Below are 23,795 nucleotides of genomic sequence, written 5' to 3'. Positions count from 1 at the left end.
ATTAGGAGAAAATCGCCGCGGTGACGGGGAGCGTGACTGGTGCAAGGATGACGAAGTTCCGCGCTGTTGAGCCACATACTCTTCAATTTCAGGGGGCTGCTGACCAAACCTGGGTTGTGGTGAGTTCGTCGAAAATCCGCGTAATCCAAGATGTCGGTAAGGACACTGTCGGTACAGGTTCCCTGCTTCATCACAGTGGAAGCAGAGAGGACGTCGATCTGGCGCACGCCAGACGTCTGACTTCTGCGAGATCAGGCGAGGTGGGCTGTAAAATGGCGCCGCTTGGACCGTCTGCAGCATGGCTGGGGCCACGGTGGGATGCGGAATTGCAGGTGTAACAGGTTGCCGCAAAGCCTGAACATGCAACATGCGGGGAAAGTAACCGGGTGGTTGATAAGCCGGCATGCAAGGCGGTTCTCTTAAGGCATGCTGGACTTCATCTCGGACAGCGCTGTACAACCAGGAGGTAGTGGGCTGCGAGGGCACTGACAGCTTCTGGAGTTCTTCGCGGATAACTGAACGTATGAGCTCTCGGAAGAAATCCATTTGGCCACTAAAAGCTCCTAAGTAGTCCGTAGTTGAAGCGTTGACGTGCCGTTCGTATGACGGGGCCCGGTGCCTAAGAGTGCTTTCGATGGTGACGGCTTCCATGAGAAATTCTGACAGTCTTGGGTGGACTGCACACAAGACCACCGAAAAGCTGCTCTTTCACCCCGCGCATGAGGTACCGTACCTTCTTTTCTTCTGGCACGCCGGTTTCAGCTCGGTGGAAAAGACGCGTCATGTCCTCGACATACATCGCAACCCCTTCATTCAGCATTTGTATGCGGGACTGCAGGTCGCGCTCAGCTCTCTCCCGACGGTTAGGGCTGGCATATGTCTCAAGACGTTGGCGTTTGAAGTCTTCCCATGATGTAAGAATACCTGCCCGGTTCTCATACCACACACGTGCACCGTCCAAAAGACTGAAATAGACGTGCCGCAGTTTGTCTGCGTCGTCCCGCTGGTTGTGCACAGCAACGAACTCGTAATGAACAAGCCAATCTTCTACATCCTCAAGTGCAGTGCCATGAAAAGGATTTGGCGTTCGCGGTGTGAGTAAGGTGCAATGAAGCGGCATTGTGCCGTTCACACCAATTGGGTTGGTGTCGGTAGGGCTGGTCGGAGCTGCCATATTGTTTGCGAGCAGTCCAAACTCAGGGGATTGCCCTCGGATTCTTCTGCTGACACGGTGCACAGGAGTGACCACCGGTACGACGCTTGAAATCTTGCTATGTGAAGGGGTACGGTGCATAGATCACCCAGCACGTCCACCAGTTTGTCACGCACCAAGAGCCGTACAGACAAGACAGGAACAGCTGGGCACAAAGACACGAGCGTGTATCTTCAAACAAAGCGCAAAGACACACTTCTTCTTCGTTCTCTTTTCCATTTTCGGCTGGCTACGGCTTGCCGGCTCACAAATCTAGGTGGCAATATTATATTGTACTCTCATCATCTTTCTCTGTCTGTCTGTCTGTCTGTCTGTCTGTCTGTCCATCCTTCCGGCCATCCGCCCGTCCATCCGTCCGTCCGTCTGTCCACACCTGCTGAGTGACTGATAAATTTAGGTGGTCACGTGAAGACGTAGATATGCTATAATGCAGCACAGAGTGTTTCGAGTGGGGAGATGATAGAAAGCTGCCTTGTAAACAATGCTTTAGACATTGCAGACTCCCTGCCATTTGTTTTAGAGCGTCATAAGAAATGAGTGTCGATCACGCAATACTTGTGTTAAACAGCAGGTCAAGTAACTACGAAGTATACTCGTGCAGGCCTGTAGCCGAAGTACTAGAAAAGGGCAAGTACCTGCTGTCTGTATATGTGCTTCAGCTTTACTGTCCAAGGCTTCTTTTTTTTTATTGCCGCGGAGATAAGCTCGGCGTTTTATAAATCGGAATTGATCAAAACGCGATATTTACAGACAGTGTTAAATTAATGTACTGTGACATTTATGAAAACTCCCGTGGGAATGAGAATTCATAATTGAACGTGACACGAGGTAATTGTGTTAATGATTGCAGCTCAAGGCTGTAAAGTATACTGTGGTGTATATGTACCTTTAGGAATATCTAAATACGTGAATAGGTGTGCCTATTTATTCACAAACGTTGTAGACTGACTGGTAGAGGAATTTGTAGAAAACTGCAATCGCACGTTGAAAGGCACAGTTGAGCAGGACCTCACTTATGATTGCTCCATAAAAATATCTTACAATGGTAGAGTCATCGATCGAGTCAGGTATTAAAAGGTGCGCATTAGCAGCCACAATTTCTGCTTATAAGAGCCGTCGGTAATTGCGACTATAGTACTTGTGTTTTGCTTGAGAGCAATATCGGCATTACTTCGTGACACACTGCACAATATTCTAATAAAGCAATACTAGTTGGACGTTAATGAAGTTGATTTTCTGGTATTATTGCATGTGCAAAGTAGTCATCACAGTTTCCATAACAGTGTAAATATTTCTTTCAGATGGTTCCGTACACACGAGATCCATGAAATCACGAGTGTCTGCCGCCTTTCCAAGGAAGCGATCAAGATGATTCACGGCCCCTGCACATTGAAGCTGCAAAGTTTCTAATAAATTAGGTCCAGTTTCAATGCCAGGTTTCTTCGTATCTATGCACCGCAGGGGTTCATTTGCAACTGGAAATAATTGGGACCATTTGAAGTGGTTTATGGTCAAATTTCCCGTGAGGACCAGTTGGCAACGAGTCCTAGTTGGAACCCACTGGCACCCGGCTGCAGCGGCTGCATTTCCGATGGAGGCGGAAATGTTGTAGGCCCGTGTGCTCAGATTTGGGTGCACGTTAAAGAACCCCAGGTGGTCAAAATTTCCGAAGCCCTCCACTACGGCGTCTCTCATAATCATATGGTGGTTGGGACGTTAAACCCCACATATCAATCAATCGAACCCACTGGCAACTGGTCTCCTCTGGGATTTGACCATAACGGGCACCTGAACTGGTCCCAGTTGTTCCCAGTTAGAATATTTTCACCTGGGGATATCCACAAAATATCAGGGCTACCCGGGGCGGCGAGGAGCAGACCTGAGACGGGCCCTCACGAGTGGCGCCCCTTGTCACGCTCCCGCGCGGATGCGGCTTTGGCACGAACAGCCGTACGGCAAATCGCATCCAAATTCACACCATGTGTCCACCACTAAAATGATGCCATCGAAACGTCGAGCCCCCCGGCCGGGACAGTTGCCAGCCGACAAAGCAGACTGTCGAAGAAGCGACGTCTCAGATTGTTGGGTATATACAGTATCTTGTATCAATGTTCACCATGTGCAATGATTATCATATGTTACTAACACTACGTGTTCAGCGGTGACAGCCTGGCGAAATGTTCAATTGTTCGTGAATGACACCTACTACAATTCACAGCTGAAAAAGCTTTCACAGCAATATCTGTAGGCGGTAACTTTTTTGGTAAAGTTGCACTTTTTTGGCGTTTCCATATTCCATCGCATTGGTGAACAAGCTGGTCGAGACGATCGACGCTCCCCTCATAGTCAGGCACCTAGTTTCTCAAGCGTAATTACCTGTACTGCTTGCATGTGCACAAGATCAGGTATGAATAAATTGACTAATGTGAAGTAAACGCTTCGAGGAACACTTGAAATTATCAGCAACACATTTTATACAAGTTCTATAGGTAAAATAGTGGGGCACTTTTTCTTGTGTACATAACGTTACTGGCATCATTTTCTCCAACTGGTGCGAGGTCGTCGTCTTCTTCACCACTGCTGATTGTGTATACATGGCTGCAGTTGATGTTCTTGACCAATGTTGTGTCAATGGATTCTGCGGTGTCACCACTGGCCCGATGTCACAAAAACTTGCGCGTACACACAACACCGCCTAGTGACGCTGCTAATTGATTGATTGCTTTGTGCGTTTTAACGTCACAAAACCACCGTATATGTTTATGAGAGACGCTGTAGTGGAGAGCTCCGGAAATTTCAACTTCCTGGGGTTCTTTAACGAGCTCCCAAATTTCAGCACACGGGTCTATATTATTTTCGCCTCCATTGAAATCCCGTTGGATCCGGGATTCGATCCCGCGACCTGCGCGTAAGCAGTCGACTACCTTACCAGTAAGACCACCACGACGGGGCGCTGCTAATACTATGTCGTGACGTCAGGGTACAGTGGGCACCAAATCTAGCTTTTAAAATCATTCTGTAATTAACTTTTCACGGCTCACTCACACTTACCGGCACAATTGCTAGGCTCTCGGGTACTTGGCCTATCATTTGACGCAAAAAAAAAACGATGAGTGAAAAATTTTGCGTCAGTACCTTTTTAAAGGCTAATTATTTCCTGCGCATACCTGTGTCCAGTACCTCTCAGCTCTGTGAGGCTATGGTAATCGCAAAAGTCCCTCGACCGGTTCAAACAAGCCTGGATGCGATTATTAGAGCTCGGACATTACACTAATTTTTTTACCTTATTTTACTTGAAAACATGATTTCTCTTGTAAATAAAAATACAACCCATATTAAAAACACAGAAGGACAACCATGGTCTTTGCCCTACCCCTTTGCGACTTTTTTGGATTGACGCCATTGCAAACAGTGTCTGTTAAAAAAGAACAGTACATGCTGTCAAACAAGCATGCGTATGTGCGCAAGCTTGAGCGACACACCCCTGTTATGGTGCCACGTTTTTTGTCGCATTCAATAAACCACTTTGCACTCGTTGCGTCCTGCCGTACTGTTTCCTTCTTTCTTTCCATGCTTGTGTCCACAAAGCGCGGTTTTAAAGATGAATCATCACCAGCTAGCCCACCTTGTAGCATTTCTCATAGCTTGCCGTACTGCGTTTTTGTATGTGCTTTTCATAACAACGTTACCTGTTTTCTCCCTCTGTAGTTGCACGTGTTCCCCTCGTGTTAAATCCGGTACACGGCTGCAGCATAGAGGACACGTGCCACACACACATAAAGCAGAATAGATTTTGCCCGGGCAGTTCGAAGATATTACGAGTCGGGAGTCTGTTATCAGATATGGGCTCATGCAGCCACCGCAGGTGATTCTCGTTCACAAGATTTCCTTGAAATAAGTCCTGAGCTGCTGCAGCCACTGCGACCTTGTATAAGCCATGTAGCAATGCATCAGCGTTGTCGTGGAGTGGATTTCAAAAGTAACCATACCTCAAGGTAAATTTAGCCAGGTTATTCAGCTTCATCACCACATTCATAGCCAAGTTGAATAAAAGGTATTATAAGTACAGTTTCTACTATTGAACAAAAGATATTACTGTTTCCAATAAGCAATTCCATAGAGATAAAACCGGTTTTTCCCTTTTGTTTCGTGATATCAATCTAGCGAATTCGCCGCAAAGTATATCTACCAGTGGCAAGCACGCAACCTCGAGTACGCACGTGGTAGTTTGCTCCGTCCACGAGCCAGTTGAAGTGAGACCAGCCGAACTGGTCGTTGCGCACCACGGCGTAACGAACCAGAAATGAGGTCCACGGCGGAAGGCCTCGTTGTCGAAGATGACAGCTCAGCACCTCAGACGCCAGAGGTCGGCCATCCAGGCGGCGGCGGCCCAGAGCCAGGCTCATTCGCGTTAGAGGACCCCACCCCATGACCTGCAGCGAAGGCATCGCCAGAAGCGGCGTTAAGGTATCGCCTACGACCCTCGTAAAAAAACCAACATTTTCTGCAAAGTCGCTTGCAATAATTTACTTTTTTCTGAACCATGCATAATAAAGCAGAGAAGCTTACGTGACCGATCAATAAGACGGGATAAGAGGATAAAAGGAAATACAGGATGACGACGTGGAATTGCTGCCCCTAATGCCTAAGGCTCTCTTGTCTACATCCCACTACTGTCATCCCTAGTGGATACGCGAGCAAAACATGCTACGGAGAAAGAGAGGCAAAGGTAAGACAGGGAGGTTAACCAGGTTGTAAACGGTTCGCTACCCTACGCGGAGGAAAAGGAAAAAAACAGAGAAAGAGGGAGCAAAAAGAGAACAAGTGATACACGAAACTACATATCAACATTCCTCGCACACACGCAGACAGTCACAACCAATAAGCGTTCGAGACCAGTTCCTCCACGGTTGTCTAAAAGTAGATGCGAATTAAAGATGTTGAAGAATAACTTGCAAAGACTGGTTAAAAGGACTGCAGAACTTACAGCACGTATTGAGCTGATAGAGTTGCCATTGCGTTCAGGAAAGTGCGCATCGTGGTCACGATTGAGAGACCTCAACAGAGAGAGCACTTGTCTGTTTTCGTTGGAAAGTCATGTGGCTAGCGGCCTCCTTCTACTTGCATCACCATGCAGTGTCATTTGTTTCTTTGGCGCTATGGACTCCACGAAGTATAATTCCAAAAAGAAATTGTGCAGTCGAACCCGCATAAGCAACAACAACGAAGGTAAAAGAGCATTGGTTCAATACATTGAATAATTTGGTAAAAACGTGTAGCGAAATTGACGGCCCTATTTTCAATGCACATTTATGTGCACAAGTTGGCTTTGCGGCATAGCTTGACGATAATGCCAGAAAACCAGACGCACGACAGTACGCAATTTCCGTCGGTCGGTCGGTTACCGTTTGAGTAACCACAGAAAGTGCAAAAACGAAAGAAGGAGGGACAGTTATTGTTATAATTCAAGGGGAAGCGCTTCACTGTTCGAAGCGAGGTCGGATTGCGTTATAACGTGAGGTCATGAAGCGAGATTCAATAAAAGAAAGAACAATGTACATGCTATTGGGGAGCTAAGGGAAAGATGGAACATGTAGGCTTGTACCCACCCACGTATACGTGTGGGTACAAGCCTACATGAGGCCTTGGGTTATTTTAGGGACAACCATGGAGAGCTGAACACGTCCGCGATAGAAGCAAGTAAGGGACGATTAGAGTATTGGTGGCAGAAAAGTAGAGATAAAGGAGAGAAATAGTGCGGGAAAATTAGGTAATTTTGCCTGAAAAGGCACAAAAATGGACCGTGAATTCATATTTTTTTGTTATAGTGAGATTGATTTATTCGGAATATAGAAAAGGCATTAGGCCAACATGAAAAGAACATTTCTTTTCTTCTTTCGAGCCTGGTGGCACACATGTGACCACCCCATAATAAAGGGGACGATCATAGCACTCACCCACCCCCCATTCATAATGCACTGTACATACTAAATTAGAGCTCTTGTTCTTTCATTCGGCACCCAGTTGCGTGTCTTTTGTCTGATTCGGGACCACCGTTCCAGCGCGCACCCGGCGTTCCTTCGACGTGGCATCTTTGGCGCCCACGTCGATACCACGTTGGTGACGAAGTGAATCGTGCCAAATGGCGAGCTACGCCTGATTGACACCGCTCACCTTTGCGCTACTCTTGCATCTTCTCATTTTGGCTGACAAGCTGTGGACCAGTACACGTGTTTTGCAGACGCTACCCTTCGACGTCTCCGGTACTACGTCCCTCTTTGTCCCGCTGGCAGCATGAACGCCGTCATCCCACCACCTCCTTTTCCGCGAAATCCCAGCGTCTCCAATTACTTGGAAAAAACAGCGCCGCCTTTCGCAAGTGTACATCAACGCGCCGGCCTCGGATGCCATGTCGGAGAGGAAGAACGTACTTGTGCTCTATGAACTCGGTATGAAGGAATCGGACGCGTACAAGGCTGCTGATGAGCGGACATACCTCACCACCAACCAGGAAACCGTAGCCGCCGCTGCAAGCGACACGTAGCAGATGACCTTGGCCGTACTGGACGCATACCTCGATCCACCCAAAGATGCCTTCTGCGTCCGTGCCCAGTTCCGGCGCAGGGTGCAACAAACCGGCGAAACTGCTGTTCAGTACATACAGCAGCTGCTAAATTTGGACGACACTTGCACTTACCCCATCGCAGGCACTCCGATGCCCAAGACCGAATATGCTAAAAGGACTACGAGACTCTCACTTAGTATGGGCATTCATCATTCATCTGTGCTAGCCCCGACTGCACTAGCTCATGGGTTGTGCAGTGGGACTGCATCTGTAGCTCCAAGTGATACGCCCCATCAGTACCTGGTACCTGACCACCATGTACCCGTTGTTATGTGATTGTGCGCGTTTAAAAAGTGCGCCACTCCATCGGCCAGAAAAAGATGAAGATAACGCTCGGCTGCGGCACGTGTGGGCGTGAAAATTTTGGTCCAATGAGGTCCCACCACCGAGATTTCAAGGCCCAATCGCTGGGTACCACGAAAGTAGAGAATCTCCAATCGGGACGAGACAACTGGGCCAGAGCGGAAACAGAAGCCTGAGCAGAGCAGATCAAGGGGAGTTCGAAGAAAACGGGGCAAGCGGAAGGTCGTTACCGGACCGGGCGCTGAAGATGGGCCATCAGGCGTCGGACCCGAGCCTGCAGGACTTCAACGGGCCGGGGCCTCCTGCCGTCGTGTTCCAGCTCGAGAGGACCGTGGCCATCCGGTCCTGAACTCCTACCCAGGGCCTGCGGACTTTGGTTCCAACAGGCGAGCAACAGCCGTCGGGCTACGGGCCCGAGCTGTGCGCCCAGCTGCTTGGCCAGGTTGACCCTGGTTCCCTGACGCGTCGCCACCAGCCTGTGTTCTCTCGTCACCGACGGGTCCACACTCCTAAAGCCAGAGCCACCACGTTCCGGTCTGGTTTCTTGACGTGTCGTCAGCAGCCAGCGTTCCTTCATCCCCGTCCTGCCCGCGTCCTGAAGCCGGAATCACCGCGTTCCGGTTTGCTCATTGTCGCCCGAATTCAGCGTGTGGGTGAGACCGAACAGATATCTTGCCCTACTCCACCGCTCAGCCCCATTCGGACGTTAGATTGAATTGAACACTTTGAACTTTTTGTTGAATGTTGATAGACGGATTTCACCGTGTCCAGTTAACTGTTTATTAGTTGTTTCGTTTTATGTGGGATTTTCGTTTTTTTTTACTTTTCCATTAAACTTCTTGTTTGAGTTTTCGTACAAACGGCTTTGTCCTTTCGTTGAGTCTCTCGTAGGTTTAAACCTTAGACAGCTCTTCTTACTAAACATCTAAAAGAACCTTGCATGACACCCGTTTCGACAAGTCGCTTCAGAGGCCAGCAGAAAAGGCCTCCTTCCGAAGAGGGGGAGAATTCAGCAACCAGTTGTGCTTTCTGCTCTACCGGACTGTCGCGGGATATCGCAGTTCCGACAGATTTCGTGGAAGTAGCACCGTTACAGGCATCGGCGCCGTAGACATGTGACAGTGTCTATGCGGACATCCTCTCTCAAGGGAAGGGATGATATAGTGCAGTGGTTTCAGTCCCGTTTGTAAACCGTTTCTCTTGCCCCAGGTCACGCACTTTATTTGTATATAAGAATTTAAAATTTCATTATTTGTCAATATAGTGTTATTTCATGCACTATTCTTTTTTGTAATGGCATTTATACAACTTGTTCTGCCTATTGCACTGTATTTGCCTCGCTTTTGAAAGTGAAATCATGTATTCTGTATTACTGCAAACATTCTATTTTTTTCTAGCATTGCATAATAATGAGTATGACGTTATTGTTGCTTTCGTCCCCCCACCCTTATGTAATACCCAGAAAAGGGCCTTTGGGGGGTAAAAAATGATGATGATGATGATGATGATGATGATGATGATGATGTGGATGATGCACTATACTAATTAAATTAGAGTTCTTGGTCCTTCGTTCTGCGCCCGACTGCGTGCCTTTCGTCTAAGTCAAGGCTGCCGTTCTGGCGTGCAGCCGGCGTCCCTTCAATGTGGCGTCGTAGGTGCCCACGTCGATACCCAAGAAATTGTGCTGCGTCTACTTCGATCATGACTCCGGGCCAGCTGCTCACACTGACTCAGCCACGATATTCCGGTAACTTCTGCGGTACATACAACGTTTACGTCGACGACTGGATTGCAAAACATGAGCGTTTTGCAGCAGGTTATCGTTGGGACCCAACAATGATGCTCGCCAACTAACGTAGGCTTCTATCGCTGCGGGTGTGGTTTAAGGCTTATGAGGCAGCTATAACAAGTTGGGATTGATTCCTGTAAGGAAAAGCTCCGTGACCTCTTCGGCAGACTGACCAGGCGCCAAGGAGCTTCGGATAGTAACTCCAGTCGGGCTAAAACTTCGACTGAATCCTGTGTGTCGTACATATTTGATGTTCTCGTACTTTGCCATCGTGTCGCCACCAACATGAGCAAACAAGACCATGTTAACCATGTGCTCAAGGGCATTGCAGATGATTCCTTCAATCAGCTGGTGTCCAAAAACCTCTCGAGCGTGGACGACTTCATTAAAGAGTACCGGCGCTTTGGTGAAATGAAGAGTCGCCGAATCGCCAACATTTGATGCGGCTTCTATGTACTGCAGCTACATCATCCGGCAAGTACCTTCAATCAACAAACGCTCCGATGTCCAGTCCGCACCATGCATCGCGAAGCCCCGCCGCGGTGGTCTAGTGGCTAAGGTACCCGGATGCTGATCCCCAGGTCGCGGGATCGAATCCCGGCTGCAGCGGCTGCATTTCTGATGGAGGCGGAAATGTTGTAGGCCCGTGTGCTCATATTTGGGTGCACGTAAAAAAACCCCAGGGGTCGAAATTTCCGGAGCCCTCCACTACGGCGTCTCTCATAATCATATGGTGGTTTTGAGACGTTAAACCCCACATATTAATCAATCAATCATTTATCGCGAAATTGATGCGGCGTCTTCACCTCCTTTCCTGCGCGGCCCGTCTCATGATCTTCGAACAACGTTCTCGCTGAATCAGAAGGTTGTGCTGGAAGATGTAGCAAAAATTAAACTAAAGCCTCTATGTTCGTTCATGCAACCTCATGGCGTGACGCCACCTTAGCGTGCACCAGGAACGTACTGCGGCTACCATGACCCTTCCCAGTGCAGAACACGGGACGAAGGCCGATCTGCTTTCGTTGCCAAGGTGTTTTGTCGCTATTTATCGCTATTGATATTTATCGCTATTGTCGATCTCACGCATCGCCCTCCCGCTCGTTTTCTGGCTATCAAAGCGACGACAACCGGCCCCTGCCGTTTGATTTTAGTGACAATGGACCGTCTGACGCTTTAGTCGTCCACCGTCCTCCACGAACATCGCTCCCGATCATCTCAGTCCCGCCGCTATGCGTTGCATCGACCTACCAGACGGCTATACTCGAAAAACTGAGCAGTTCCGCTTCCGGAGGTGACGCTGCAATGGACCACCGACCTCAAAATCTCGTGCTCACCCTGACTGCGGACCAGAACCTGCTTGCTGTGAAAGTGGATGGCCTGCCTGTTACTGTCCTCACTGAAATAAGTCCACATATTTCCATTATGAGCTCTGATCTCCGTGCCCGGTTAAGTAAGGTCCTTACGCAGCCTGAGTCCCTATTTCTACGTGTCGCTATAATGGAAGAATACCGGCTCTGCACGGAATGTGCACCACACTTACGCTTGAGTGGTCAACGACCACCAAACTTCCGTTATGTTTCGTGTTCTACCTGACTGTCCTCATCACGTCATTCTCCTAATTGATTTTTCGTCTGACCACTCCGTTGTCATAAACTGCTCAGCCGGTGTCATACTCGACTTACCTGTGTCCGTCGACGTGTCAGAGCCTATTCGGAACAAGCTTTCGTGTACTTTTTTCAGCTGCCACCGCATTGATAATGATTGATTGATATATGGGGTTTAACGTCCCGAAACCACTATATGATTATGAGAGACGCCGTAGTGGAGGGCTCCGGAAATTTAGACCACCTGGGCTTCTTTAACGTGCACCCAAATCTGAGCACACGGGCCTACGAAATTTCCGCCTCCGAGCTGCCACCGCAGGCACTAACCATTGAGGTTGCTGCTGAACGGCGCTAGAGTGTGCCGGATGGTGAATATGGAGTCACACCATCTGCGGAGGTTTTAGTAGCGCGGCACCTGTCTTCTCCATACACAGTTGTAACTATAACGGCTAACAAAACGTGCCTTCTTCATTTGAACTTCTGGCTTAACCCTCAAATGTTACCTCAACGCATGGCTCTCGGCACTTTGTCGCCATCTCAAGAACGCCAAATCTTGTCGGTGCCACACCACATGTCCGTTTTTGTTTCTTCAAGCCCACATAACCACGATGCAGCCAGCTCTTCAGCACTGCACAACAACGTAACGAAGATGATGGACTCAGACCTTTTTTGACCTCTCAAGCGAAGGCCTCGGTGATCTTCTTATGACCTAGTCGGACATATTTTATTTCGACGGTAGGCCCTTAGGCCAAATCTCAGAAGTCAAGCACCGCATAAATACTGGTGATGCAGCTCCGATCCATAGGCGTCTTTTCCAAGTGTCAGCATCAGAGCACCATGTTATCCATCAGGAGGTCGACAAAACGCTCACAAAGGGCATTAGTGACCCTTCGTCGAGGCCATGGCGTCTCCTGTGGTCCTAGTTAAATATATTACCTGGAGTTTTCGTGTATACTATCGACACTTAAAGGACGTATACACGATACCTCTCTTTTAAGGTGCTCTAGACTTGCTTCACGGTGCAGCCTATTTTCCTTCGATATATACCTACGCTTTGTTCAACAGAAAATCGCAGTAGACGACCCCGACCGCGAGAATACTGCCTTTGTTAGACTTGACGGTCTCAACCAGTTCAGAGTTATGTCATTTGGCTTGCCCGATGTTGGCCACTTTCGAGCGCCCGATGGCCACACTTTTGCGCAGCTCTAGATGGTCTATCTGCCTTTGTTACGTGGACGACATCATTGTGTTCGCAACAACTTTTGAGACTCATCTCGACCGACTTGCGTCTATTACTTCAGTGTTTCGTGCGGATGGGCTACAACTTCATTATTCGAAATGCCACTTCTGGCACCACCATGCGGCCATCCTGGGGTATCCCGTGAAACTCATATGGCATCGTTCTAATCCAGACAAAGTTGCAAAGTTGACGTTGTTATGGATTCCCCCGTGCCAACTGGCGCCAAAGATGTTCGCAGTACACCTTTTCAAATTTCCAGAACAGGGCACGCCATATTAAAATGCGCATAGTCTAACATGCACGTTTGGCGAAATCGCAGCTCGTAGATCGCTCGTACTCAAACGGGCACGTTATCTTCCATTGGCGTGTGATAAAACTTGCGTTCGCCTATTTTTCGTTCGCTTTAAATGTTTTCATATCGTCATTGTCGCTGACCGATTCGGTGCCGTCTCAACCACGTAGCGGCGCGTATTCGCGGTAATGAGCATCACGTCCGCGTACGCCAGTGCTTCATCGTCGGTAGCAGCAGCAAGCGTAGTACCATCCGCTATTAAATTCGAAGCATTTCTTAGCGAGCTGCGGCACCTTTGAGCGTATCTATCTATCTATCTATCTATCTATCTATCTATTTATCTATCTATCTATCTATTTATTTATTTATTTATTTATCTATCTATCTATCTATTTATCTATCTGTCTATCTATCTATCTATCTATCTATGCAGCCGCCTACGACTTTTAGCTCTCCCGGCTGTTTCGACAGTGGTATCAATACCAAACTTGGTATGACATATCATGACTGTATGAAGAACATATCTTACTAGTCATAACATGAAAATCACGACATATATGTCATGAATGTCATGATTTAAATTTCATGGTCCTGCAGCTCTTGCGGTGGTTTCATTCACATGGCATGTTGCAAAACTGGTATTGTATGGCATGATTGCATGGCGAACACAAGCGACAGATCCTAACATGAAAATCATGACAAGCGTGTCATGTAACAACATGACTACATGCCACGCTCATGATGCGCTCGCGGCTGTTTCGCTAGCGTCACATATACTAAATTTGGTAATACAATACTTGAATGGAAGTCGAAGGTATGTGACTGGTGCAAACGATAATCATGTGATGCCAGTCATGCAACAACATGACTACACTACACACTCACGATGCGCTGGCGGCCGTTTCGCTAGCTTCATTTATACCGAATTTGGTATTACGGGACATGAATGGATGACGGAGGCATGATACTGGTTCAAACATGATAAACATGAGCTGCGTGTCATGTAACAACATCACTGCATGCTACGCTCGTGATGCACTCGCGGGCGCTGCGCTAGTTTCACATGTACCAAACTCAGTATTACGCGACGGAACGAACGACATAGGGAAATGACATATCCGAAAATCACGACATGCATGTCATGTAAGAACATGACTACATGCCACACTGATGATGCACTCGCGGTCGTTTCGCTAGCTTCACATATGCCGAATTTCGTATTACGTGACGCCAATGGATGACAAAGGTATGTGACTGGTGAAAACATGATAATTGAGATGCGTGTCATGTGAGAACATGACTACATACCACAGTCAAGGCGCCAATACATTTCGACGTGACGCGGTGCGCGTGCTCGCCGGCATTCATTTCGTCGCTGTTTCAGAAGGACCAGAGAGACCACAGAACCGATACGTCTTCGGTTTATAGTTGACAAAACAGGAAAAAAAAATATGCAGAGCGTGCCCCTGGCTACTTCTTCTTCCTCGCCTCCGAGCTCCAACTTCAATCTGTTTTCTACATCTTCCCGCCGGCCAGATTCAACCGAAGCAACCTTCGAGCGAATACAACAGTTGAATCGGCCTCTTCACTAATTTGCCTTCATGTGTACGAAGCAAGCATGTTCTCACTAGTCCATCCTTGCCTGGGAAAATCTTTTCGACCTTGCAGAGTTTCCACTGAGTTCTTTTTCGCGCTTCTCCAAGCAGAAGTACATCTCCTTCTTGTGCATTTGCGTGACGCTCTCTTTTTCTGCTGGCACACTTAAGCTCCCTCAGGTACTCCTTTTTCCATCTGGTCCACCATGTTATCATTGCCTGTTTTCTTGCACTCCAGTAATTCAGCAAACTGTATTCTTTTAGTCTGTTTTCTTCCAGCTTGTTCATTGCTTGCCTGCCTCCTATAATGTCCGCCGGTGTGATGGGTTGTAGCTCGTTAGGATCGTCATACACATAAGTAAGAGGCCGGTTGTTAAGTACTCCTTCTGCTTCAACAACCACAGTCCGTTGTTCTTCTTGATCCAAAAATAGAGCACCTATAGTTTTTGCCATGGATGTCTTAAAGCTTCTGATCAGTCTTTCATAAAATTCTCCCCGCCATGGACCTAACTCTACAATAAGCTTCGATTTTATTTTCAGGTTACTGGTATACTGTTGAACCCTTTCATCTTCCATCTTTAATATCTTGTTCATCTCTTTCTCAGATTTCTTGAATGCTCTTGCATAATCACTGTAAATAGTTGTACACAATCCTCTTCTAGCTACGAATCTTCGGAATGCTTGTATAAACGCTTCTGATGACATCCTCTTGACCAACTCCAGTTGTATGGCTCTTGCTACGGCACACGTAAATATCACAATGTAAAACTTTGTAACTTTTTCGCCTTTCTCCTCTCGAGCATTTAGCGGTCCAGCAAAGTCTATGCCAACTGTGTCGAATGGCCTCGTCTGTGTTATTCTGTCAGCTGGTAGTGGTGGAATTTTTTGTGCCATTGGTCTAGAATTGAATCTCCTACATGTGATGCATTTCTTTATAACATATTTCACCATCTCTCGGGCACGCACAATCCAAAACTTCGTTCTTAGATGTGTCAGTGTTGCCGCAACGCCACCGTGCATTGTTACTTGATGCGCGTTTAGAACTAGGAGTTCTGAAAAGTGACTTTCTCTTGGTAAAATAATGGGATGCTTCTCATCAAAGCTCAAATCACTCCACTGAAGCCTCCCTTTTACTCTTAGGACACCTTGATCATCTTCGAAAATGTTCGTGCCGTACAGATTCATGTTGTCATATATTCGTGTCACTGCATTTTGTAGCGTTTTCTGCTCCTGCTTTATCAGCACAAATTCTGTTTTGTCCAATTCTTCTCCTGTCAGCGAACCTGTTTTCATTTCTTTTTGTCGATTTCCTATATAACGCATCACCAACGCGGTAACTCGTAACGCTTTCTTGTATGATTCAAACCTGCTCACATCAATTATTTTTTCTTCACTCGTGGTGTTAAACTTGCCACGGTCTTTTCTTCGTCTTTGTTGTCATCACTGTACGATTCTTGCGTGATGTCATTCAGGCCTTTGTTTTTCACTCTTGATTCACGTGGGGCCTTTCCACCATAATTCACTGTCCAGCAAACGTTAAACGTTTCATCTTCATCCCCCTTGTCATCAAATCCGCAGGATTTTCATCACTTTTAACATAACCCCATTGACTCTCATTGGACTCATTGACTCTCATTGGATCCCCTGATGAAGGGAGGACACCTCCCGAAACTGTTGGGAAATAAATATATTTATCCTTGTTGACAACGCTCCCGTTGTGCCATATCCCATATATATATATATATATATATATATATATATATATATATATATATATATATATATATATATATATATATATACGACTACGACTTTCAGCTCTCCGGCCGTTTTGATAATGGGATCCATTGTATGGCATAACATGACTCTAAGACGAGTCTAAATGGCTAGTCATGAAATGCATGTCATGAATGTCATAATTTACATGTCATGGTCTTGCTGCTCCTGCGGTGGTTTTGTTCACATATTGCAAAACATTTACGGTATGACATGACTGCATATGGCGAACCTAAGTGACGGGCCCCAACGTGGAAGTCATGACATGCGTGTCATGGTAGAACCTAACTACTTTCCACGCTAATGATGCACTCATGGATATTTCGCTACCTTCGCATGTACGAAATTTGGTGTTACGTGAGGCGAACGAACGACGAAGGAAATGACATGCCCGAACATGATAATCATGACATGCGTGTTATTATAAACATGACCACGTACTGCGCTCATAACGCACTCACGGCCGTTTTGGGAACTTCAGATATGCCAAATTTGGTATTAGGGGACGTGAATGGACGACGAACACAAACGCCAGGCGCGAACATATTAATCATGACACGGAAGTCATGTACAGCATAATTACCGTGCCTACCGCTGCTAAGGCTCGTATTGCAAACGTTAGTGCTGCCATCGTTACGCGACTATAAACAACATACTTGCATCTTATCTGGATACCTGAGTGTGCACAACACTTATACTTGAGTTTGCAGTGTACTACAATCATGCGCCTTTAAACGTTGAGCTGGTTTTAATGTGACATATCAACGTTCGTCACTGTGCTTCACGTATCATCGATTCCCAATGTAAGTGGAATCTTGTAATTTTTTATCCATAATGCAGCACGGGCACGCTGTCCTCGTTGGTTTTCTTGCCGCTAATTATGTGCCATGAACAGATGGACAGCGGTGGTGAAACACAGAATTTCTATCAGTTTACAGACGCCACCCCCTGCATCCGCCGATAGACATTCTTCAAGCAATTCCACAACGCCCCGTGGACGCGCAGAACATTATGGGGAAAGTTGGTACGCCAAGAGAACCGGCTCTTCCTCCGCCCGCTGTTCGTTGGTCCGTGCGAGCACAAAACGAAAAGAACATGCCGCCGCTCGTTGAATAGGGTCTGAACGCACCTGCATGTTTATCTACGCATGGAATGTGAAATGAATAACGCAGTCAGTGTAGGCATCACTCGTACGGTGTACATCAGTCGTATAGGATGAGCGGCGTGCGAATTGTTGCGGACTGATCATCATCAGCAGCAGCAGCAGCAGCAGCATCAGCAGCAGCAGCAGCTTGACTACGTCTACTGCAGGACAAAGGCCTCTCCCATGTCCCGCCAGTCAAAGCGGTCCTGTGTTTCCTGTGTCATTTTATACCCGCAAACTTCTTAATCTCATCTACCCACCTAACCTTCTGTCTCCCCCTAACCGGCTTGCCTTCTCTGTGAATCCAGTTAATTACCCTTAATGACCAGCGGTTATCCCGTCCACGCGCTGCATGCCCGATCCATGTCCATTTATTTTTCTTGATTTCAGCTATAATATCCTTAAGCCCCGTTTGTTCCCTAATCCACTCTGTTTTGTTCTTGTCTCTTAAGGTTACACCTACCATTTTTCTTTCCATTGCTCGCTGCCTCTTCCTCAATTTAAGCTGACCCCTCTTTGTAAGTCTCCAGGTTTCTGCTCCGTAGCCAAGTACCGGCAAGATGCAGCTGTTATGTACCTTCCTCTTGGGGGATAGTGGCAATCTACCTGTCATAATTTGAGAGTGCTTGCCAAGTGTGCTCTACCCCATTCTATTCTTCTAGTTACTTCAATCCCGTGGTTCGGCTGCGCGGTTATTACTTGTCCTAAGTAGACGTAGTCTTTTGCAAGTTCAAGTGCACTGTTGCCTGTCTCGAAGCGGTGCTCTCTTCCGAAATTGATTTACATAAAACTTTCGTTTTCTGCAGATTAATTTTTAGGCCTAACTTTCTGCTCTTGTCTAGTTCAGTAATCATGAGTTGTAATTCGCTAGCAGAATTACTCAGCAATGAAATGTCATCGGCAAAGCGAAGATTACTAAGGTACTGTCCATTAACCCTTATTGCTAACTCTTCCCATTCTAGGCGTCTCAAAACCTCCTGTAAGCAGGCGGTAAATAGCATTGGCGAGATTGTATCCCCCTGTCTCAAACCCTTATTGAATGATATTCTATCGCTTTCTTGGTGGAGCACTATGGTGGCTGTTGATCCTCTGTATATTTATTTCTTCCATGATGTTTATATATTCTTCATCGACGCCCTGATTCCGCAGTGTCTGCATTAATGCTGATATTTATACTGAATCAAACGCCTTCTCGTGATCTATGAACGCTATGTATAGTGGACGGCTGTATTTTGAGCATTTCTATATTACCTGATAGTATGAATGTGGTCGACTGCTGAGTAGCCTGTTCGAAATCCTTCTTGTTCCTTTGGTTGATTGAATTCTAATGTTTTCTTTACTCTGTTAGCAATTACCTTTGTAAATAGCTTGTATACTACAGAGAGCAAGCTGATCGGCCTGTAATTCTTCAAGTCCTTGTCCTCTCCTTTCTTATGTGTTAAGATGATGTTAGCATTCTTCCAATAATGTGGTACTCTTCCTGTCAGGAGACACCTTCTAAACAGGGTGGCAAGTTTTTCCAAAACAATCGGTCCTTCATCTTTCAGCAGATCTGATGTCAACTTATCCTGACCAGCAGCTTTGCCTCATTGCATGCTCTCCAAGGATTTTCTGACTTCTTCTATCATTACTGGTGGGTTGCCATCTGGGTTACTGCTAGTTCTTATAGTAAGGTCGTGGTTGTTTCGGTTACTATACAAATCTCTGTAAAACTTCTCCGCGATTTTAGCTATCCGGTTCATATCGGTAGTTATTTTGCCTTCCGTGTTCCTTAATGCATACATCTGATTTTTGCTTATCCCATTTCCTCTTCACTGCTTTGACGCTTACTCCGTTTTTAGAGCGTGTTCCATTCTCTCAATCTTATAATTTCTTACATCGGATACCGTACACTTATTAATGAACGTCGAAAGCTCTGCCAACTCTATTTTGTCTGTTGTACTTGAGGCTTTCATGCTTTCACGCTTTTTAATGAGGTTCTTCGTTTCCTAGGACATCTTGCCAGTGTTCTGTCTAATTACCTTACCTAAAACTTCCACTGCACATTTCGTAATGATATTCGTCAGATTACCATTCATTGCGTCAACGCTAAAGCTACTTTCCTTGATAAGAGCCGAGTAGCTGCTCTGAAGCGAGACTCTGAATTCCTCTACTTTCCTTCTCAGCGCTAGCTCGTTGATTGGCTTCATACCAATACATGTGATCAAAACATGATATCGTGAGGAATGTGAGCTGGAACATTGAGTTCATAATTATTCAACGATGAACTGCTTATAAAGCGCTATAGCTTTTAATATCATCGCGGTTTGATTGCACCGTTGACGCAAGACTGCAGAAAAGTGTTGCAGCTATAGAATGTTTTAAAATTTTTCATGATCAAGTGATGCACTGAAAAAAGAAAAAGTAAACACATTCTAAACGTGTTAAAAGACGAAGGGATAGAACTAGAATAGAACGAAGGGATAGAACTAGGGATATGAGCTAGAAGATACCTAGCTCATATAATTTGCAGTTTCTCCTAAGTATCTCTGTGAAGCATGTTTGTGGGCACTATACTTTCAAGTGCCCGAGAGAAGACATTGCAACAGAAGGCGACAAAAGCTCTGTTGAAATTCCTACGCAACACGGACTTGAATAAGCGGCTTTAACAGCAATGTCACACACCACGAAAGACAAGACTGGAATATGACTGAGTGTGCGCGCGTGTGCTGCCGAATGTGCTGTGTTTATCTCTCTTCCCTCTCTCCTCTCTATCTTTCATCTCCCCCAACCCCCTCCCATGCACAGGGTAGTAAACCGGCTGCCTATAGGCTGGTTATTCTCCCTGCCGTTCTTTTCCTCTTATTTTCCTTCCTTCCTTTGCTGCCAGTATATTCCGCATTGAGTGAGACCACTATTCAGTTTAGCGTCAGCGCATTCAAATATTGCTCAATGATAAATAATGACATACTTACGCTCGGTGAATAAAAAAAACAAAAAAAACTTGGGCACATTACATGAGCAATAGTTTCCGGCTGCAAGAAGGCGCGGTGTCTTGCCTATATCATATCACATCGGTTTGTGAGCAGCTCACTCGCACTACAAACAAAGATTAATCGGACGACTTTCACGCGCGAAGAAACTAGGAATATTGCAATAATTTCATGCATACGTTCTGCAGAGTTTGAAAGGAACTTGGGAAGCGATACGAGGTGAGGGTTACGCTTTCCGCACCATAAGCTTAGTAACATTTCTTCCGTAGAGCGCAAATGTTTGCAGGTGTCTGCAGTAGAGAAAAGTGCTATGAGAGGCACGCAAATTGTTCTTTAAATTGTTGAGCAAGAGTTGCTCACCGAATTCCCTTTGCGTTCACATATATACATCTGTCAGACTGGTTGACGTATCAACACGCGCCTCGGAAAGCATCAAAATTCATTTATTGAAGCCATCTTATCGCACCTCACATTTTCATCGTGCAAACTGTCTACCGAATGATCTCGTCAATGAAACTGATAATGAATCCTTTCTTTCTTCCTTGTAACAACTCCTACAGAGGAGCGTATTAGGACCTTTGCTTTTCCTGATTTATATTAATAGCATTGTCGATAGTATTACCTCTCCCATTATGTTATTCGCAGATGATTGTGTAGTGTTTAGAGTTATTAATTCGCACAAGGATGCTGAAATTCTGCAGCATGATCTGTACCGAATATCAACGTGGTGCCAAAAATGGAAAATTAGTCTAAACGTCCGTAAATGTTGCTGTGTATCATTTACCAACCGGATTAGTAAACTAGACACAACACACGAAATAAATAATTCAATAATGAGCAATGAATCCTATTATAAGTATCTGGACGTCTATTTTTCCGACAATTTCAAGTGGAATAAACACATTGACATAACTGTGACCAAGGCAGGCCGGATGCTATACATCCTACGCAGAAATTTTAGGCAAGCTTCACAGACCGTGAAACAAACCCTTTATCTCATGTATGTAAGACCTATTCTAGATTATGCTTGCGTAATCTGGAATTCCCATCAGCAATAGTTGATTGACGCGTTGGAAAAAGTTCAAAACCAAGCAGCCAGATTTGTTAGCAGCAACTATAATTCCTTTGCAAGCATCACAGAAATTAAACGAGCATTGAAATGGGAGACACTGATGGTAAGGAGGCAGAAACTGAGGCTTAAATTTCTTCATTGTATATATTATATTGGAAATGCCATTAACCCTCTTGATTATCTGTTCACACCAACGTACGTCTCTGCCCCGCCATGGTGGTCTAGTGGCTAAGGTACTCGGCTGCTGACCCGCAGGTCACGGGTTCGAATACCGGCTGCGGCGGCTGTATTTCCGATGGAGGCGGAAATGTTGTAGGCCTGTGTGCTCAGATTTGGGTGCACGTTAAAGAACCCCAGGTGGTCAAAATTTCCGGAGCCCTCCACTACGGCGTCTCTCATAATCATACGATGGTTTTGGGACGTTAAACCCCACATATCAATCAATCAACGTACGTCTCTAATCATCAAGACCATTCGCGAAAAATATTAGAATGCCGCTACAAAACCCACTCTTTCGGTACTTCTTTCTTCGTAAAAACAATACAGGAACGGAACAGTCTACCGGATGATCTCGTCAACGAAACTGATAATGAATCCTTTTTTTCTTCGTTGTAACAACTCCTACAATATCACTGCCACTAAGAATGGTTTGCTGTCTCGAAGCGTGGGGGTGTTTACAAATGCATGACTGTGACGTTGTTTTCGCTCACCAATATTCGAGTGTTTTTTTTCTTCTCTTAAAATATTTTGAGTGCTGTTTTATTAGTTGAATCTAATGTTTCAATTGAAAACTATGTAGTGAAATTATTATGTGTACGTCCCCTACGTAATGCCTAACGGCGATGTAGGTGAAATGTAAATAAATAAAAAATAAATAAATGCACAAATAAATAAATGCAATGAAGTGGTCCAGTCAATGTATTTTATTTTACGAAATTGCGCCTACTTTGAAAACACTTTTTAAATATACCAGAACCGTACAATTTTCTCGTAAACAGCGTCAAAGGACATTGATTGCTAATACATCCGTGAAATAATGGACAGTACTTGCACAGTTTAGGCAACCAACTAGTACTGTTTTTTTTATGCCGAAGGTGAACTGACGCTAAATAATATTAATAATTAAATGATACTTCTGGGCCACTCAGCTGGTTGAACAGAAGGACAAGTGCAAATCGTAAACAGCTCATCGCACCCAAACACTGAAGTTTGTGAGTGAAGCACGCAGTAATATATCACACCTTGCTGAGTTCTCGCTTGATCTGAGCAGCGCTGACACGGTGCACACAGAAAGTTCAAGTGTGAGGCCCGCGCGCTCGTCGCGGCGGCTGCTGCGGCGTGCCAACTTTTCCCATAAGCGTTTGCGTGCCCGTTGGCGGCGCTATTGCGCTTGAAAAAAGATCTATTCTATTCAGGCGAAGACGGAGAGCGATGCAGCACGAACGTATCACACCTTCACTCATCGCGTGGCGTACTGTGCTGCGAACGCGACAAGGTCTATTTACATATATAGGTCGCGAAGGCTTGGACGAAAAGCGCTTCAGAATCTATTGCCAGCGACATCAGCGCGGGGGGACGTAAGGGAGCTGCGATCGAAGCACGACTATGTGTGTAGGAAACAAACACTAATAGAGAAAAACCAAGTTTGATTCAAAGTCGAAGAAATCAATAGGTTTTGCAAATGAGGTTTCTTTTCCGCGACAATATTATGTACGTGTAATGAACAAAGAATTTATGATGGTTTTTATTTTTACGAAAAATCTTTTTAGAGCCCTCTGCCCATGATATTATTACTCAGTGCAGCCCTTGCACTACATGGCTACGCATGGCATGCCCAACTCGTAACATTCGTCTGCGAAGACACACCCCCTCACGTGTTTTGTGTTCCGCGCTTGCTTGCGTTTCCCGTTGTGCACGAAGTTGTTAGGTGAGTTTTATCGTTGGTGAACGTCTTCAGTGCAGAGTCCAACGGGCAGCGGAAAGATGCGAGTTACATTTAGTGCCGAAAGCTTTAGTCGGTGGGTCGGAAACGATGTGCTGTGCAAGGATGCAGTAGCAGCAAACGTATGCCTTGTTACCCATGTCAAGGACAATGGTTCAAAATGCACTACTCGCTGGACTTTCATCCATTCATATTCCTGCAGCCCGGTTTCCTTCTTGAGCTTGCAGT

General features: G+C 46.0%; 1 protein-coding gene across 4 annotated transcripts in view; it reads right to left on the bottom strand.

The window, feature by feature from the left end:
- LOC119177992 (uncharacterized protein C15orf61) overlaps positions 1–23,795 on the bottom strand; it is a 274,591-nt gene that overhangs the window by 170,870 nt on the left and 79,926 nt on the right. For all 4 annotated transcript variants that reach the window (XR_012886072.1, XM_075873469.1, XM_075873433.1 and 1 more), the window contains one exon: positions 5,434–5,646. Coding sequence is in view for 3 of the 4 variants with exons in the window: in XM_075873469.1 (XP_075729584.1) it covers positions 5,434–5,643 (210 nt within the window). In the remaining variant the exon portion in view is untranslated. The remainder of the gene's footprint in view (positions 1–5,433; positions 5,647–23,795) is intronic.

This window comes from Rhipicephalus microplus, chromosome 1 (assembly GCF_043290135.1).
Source record: "Rhipicephalus microplus isolate Deutch F79 chromosome 1, USDA_Rmic, whole genome shotgun sequence".
NCBI classification, from domain to species: Eukaryota; Metazoa; Arthropoda; class Arachnida; order Ixodida; family Ixodidae; genus Rhipicephalus; species Rhipicephalus microplus.
The sequence above is the reverse complement of the archived record's forward strand: the minus strand, read 5'-3'. Positions and strand labels throughout refer to the sequence as shown.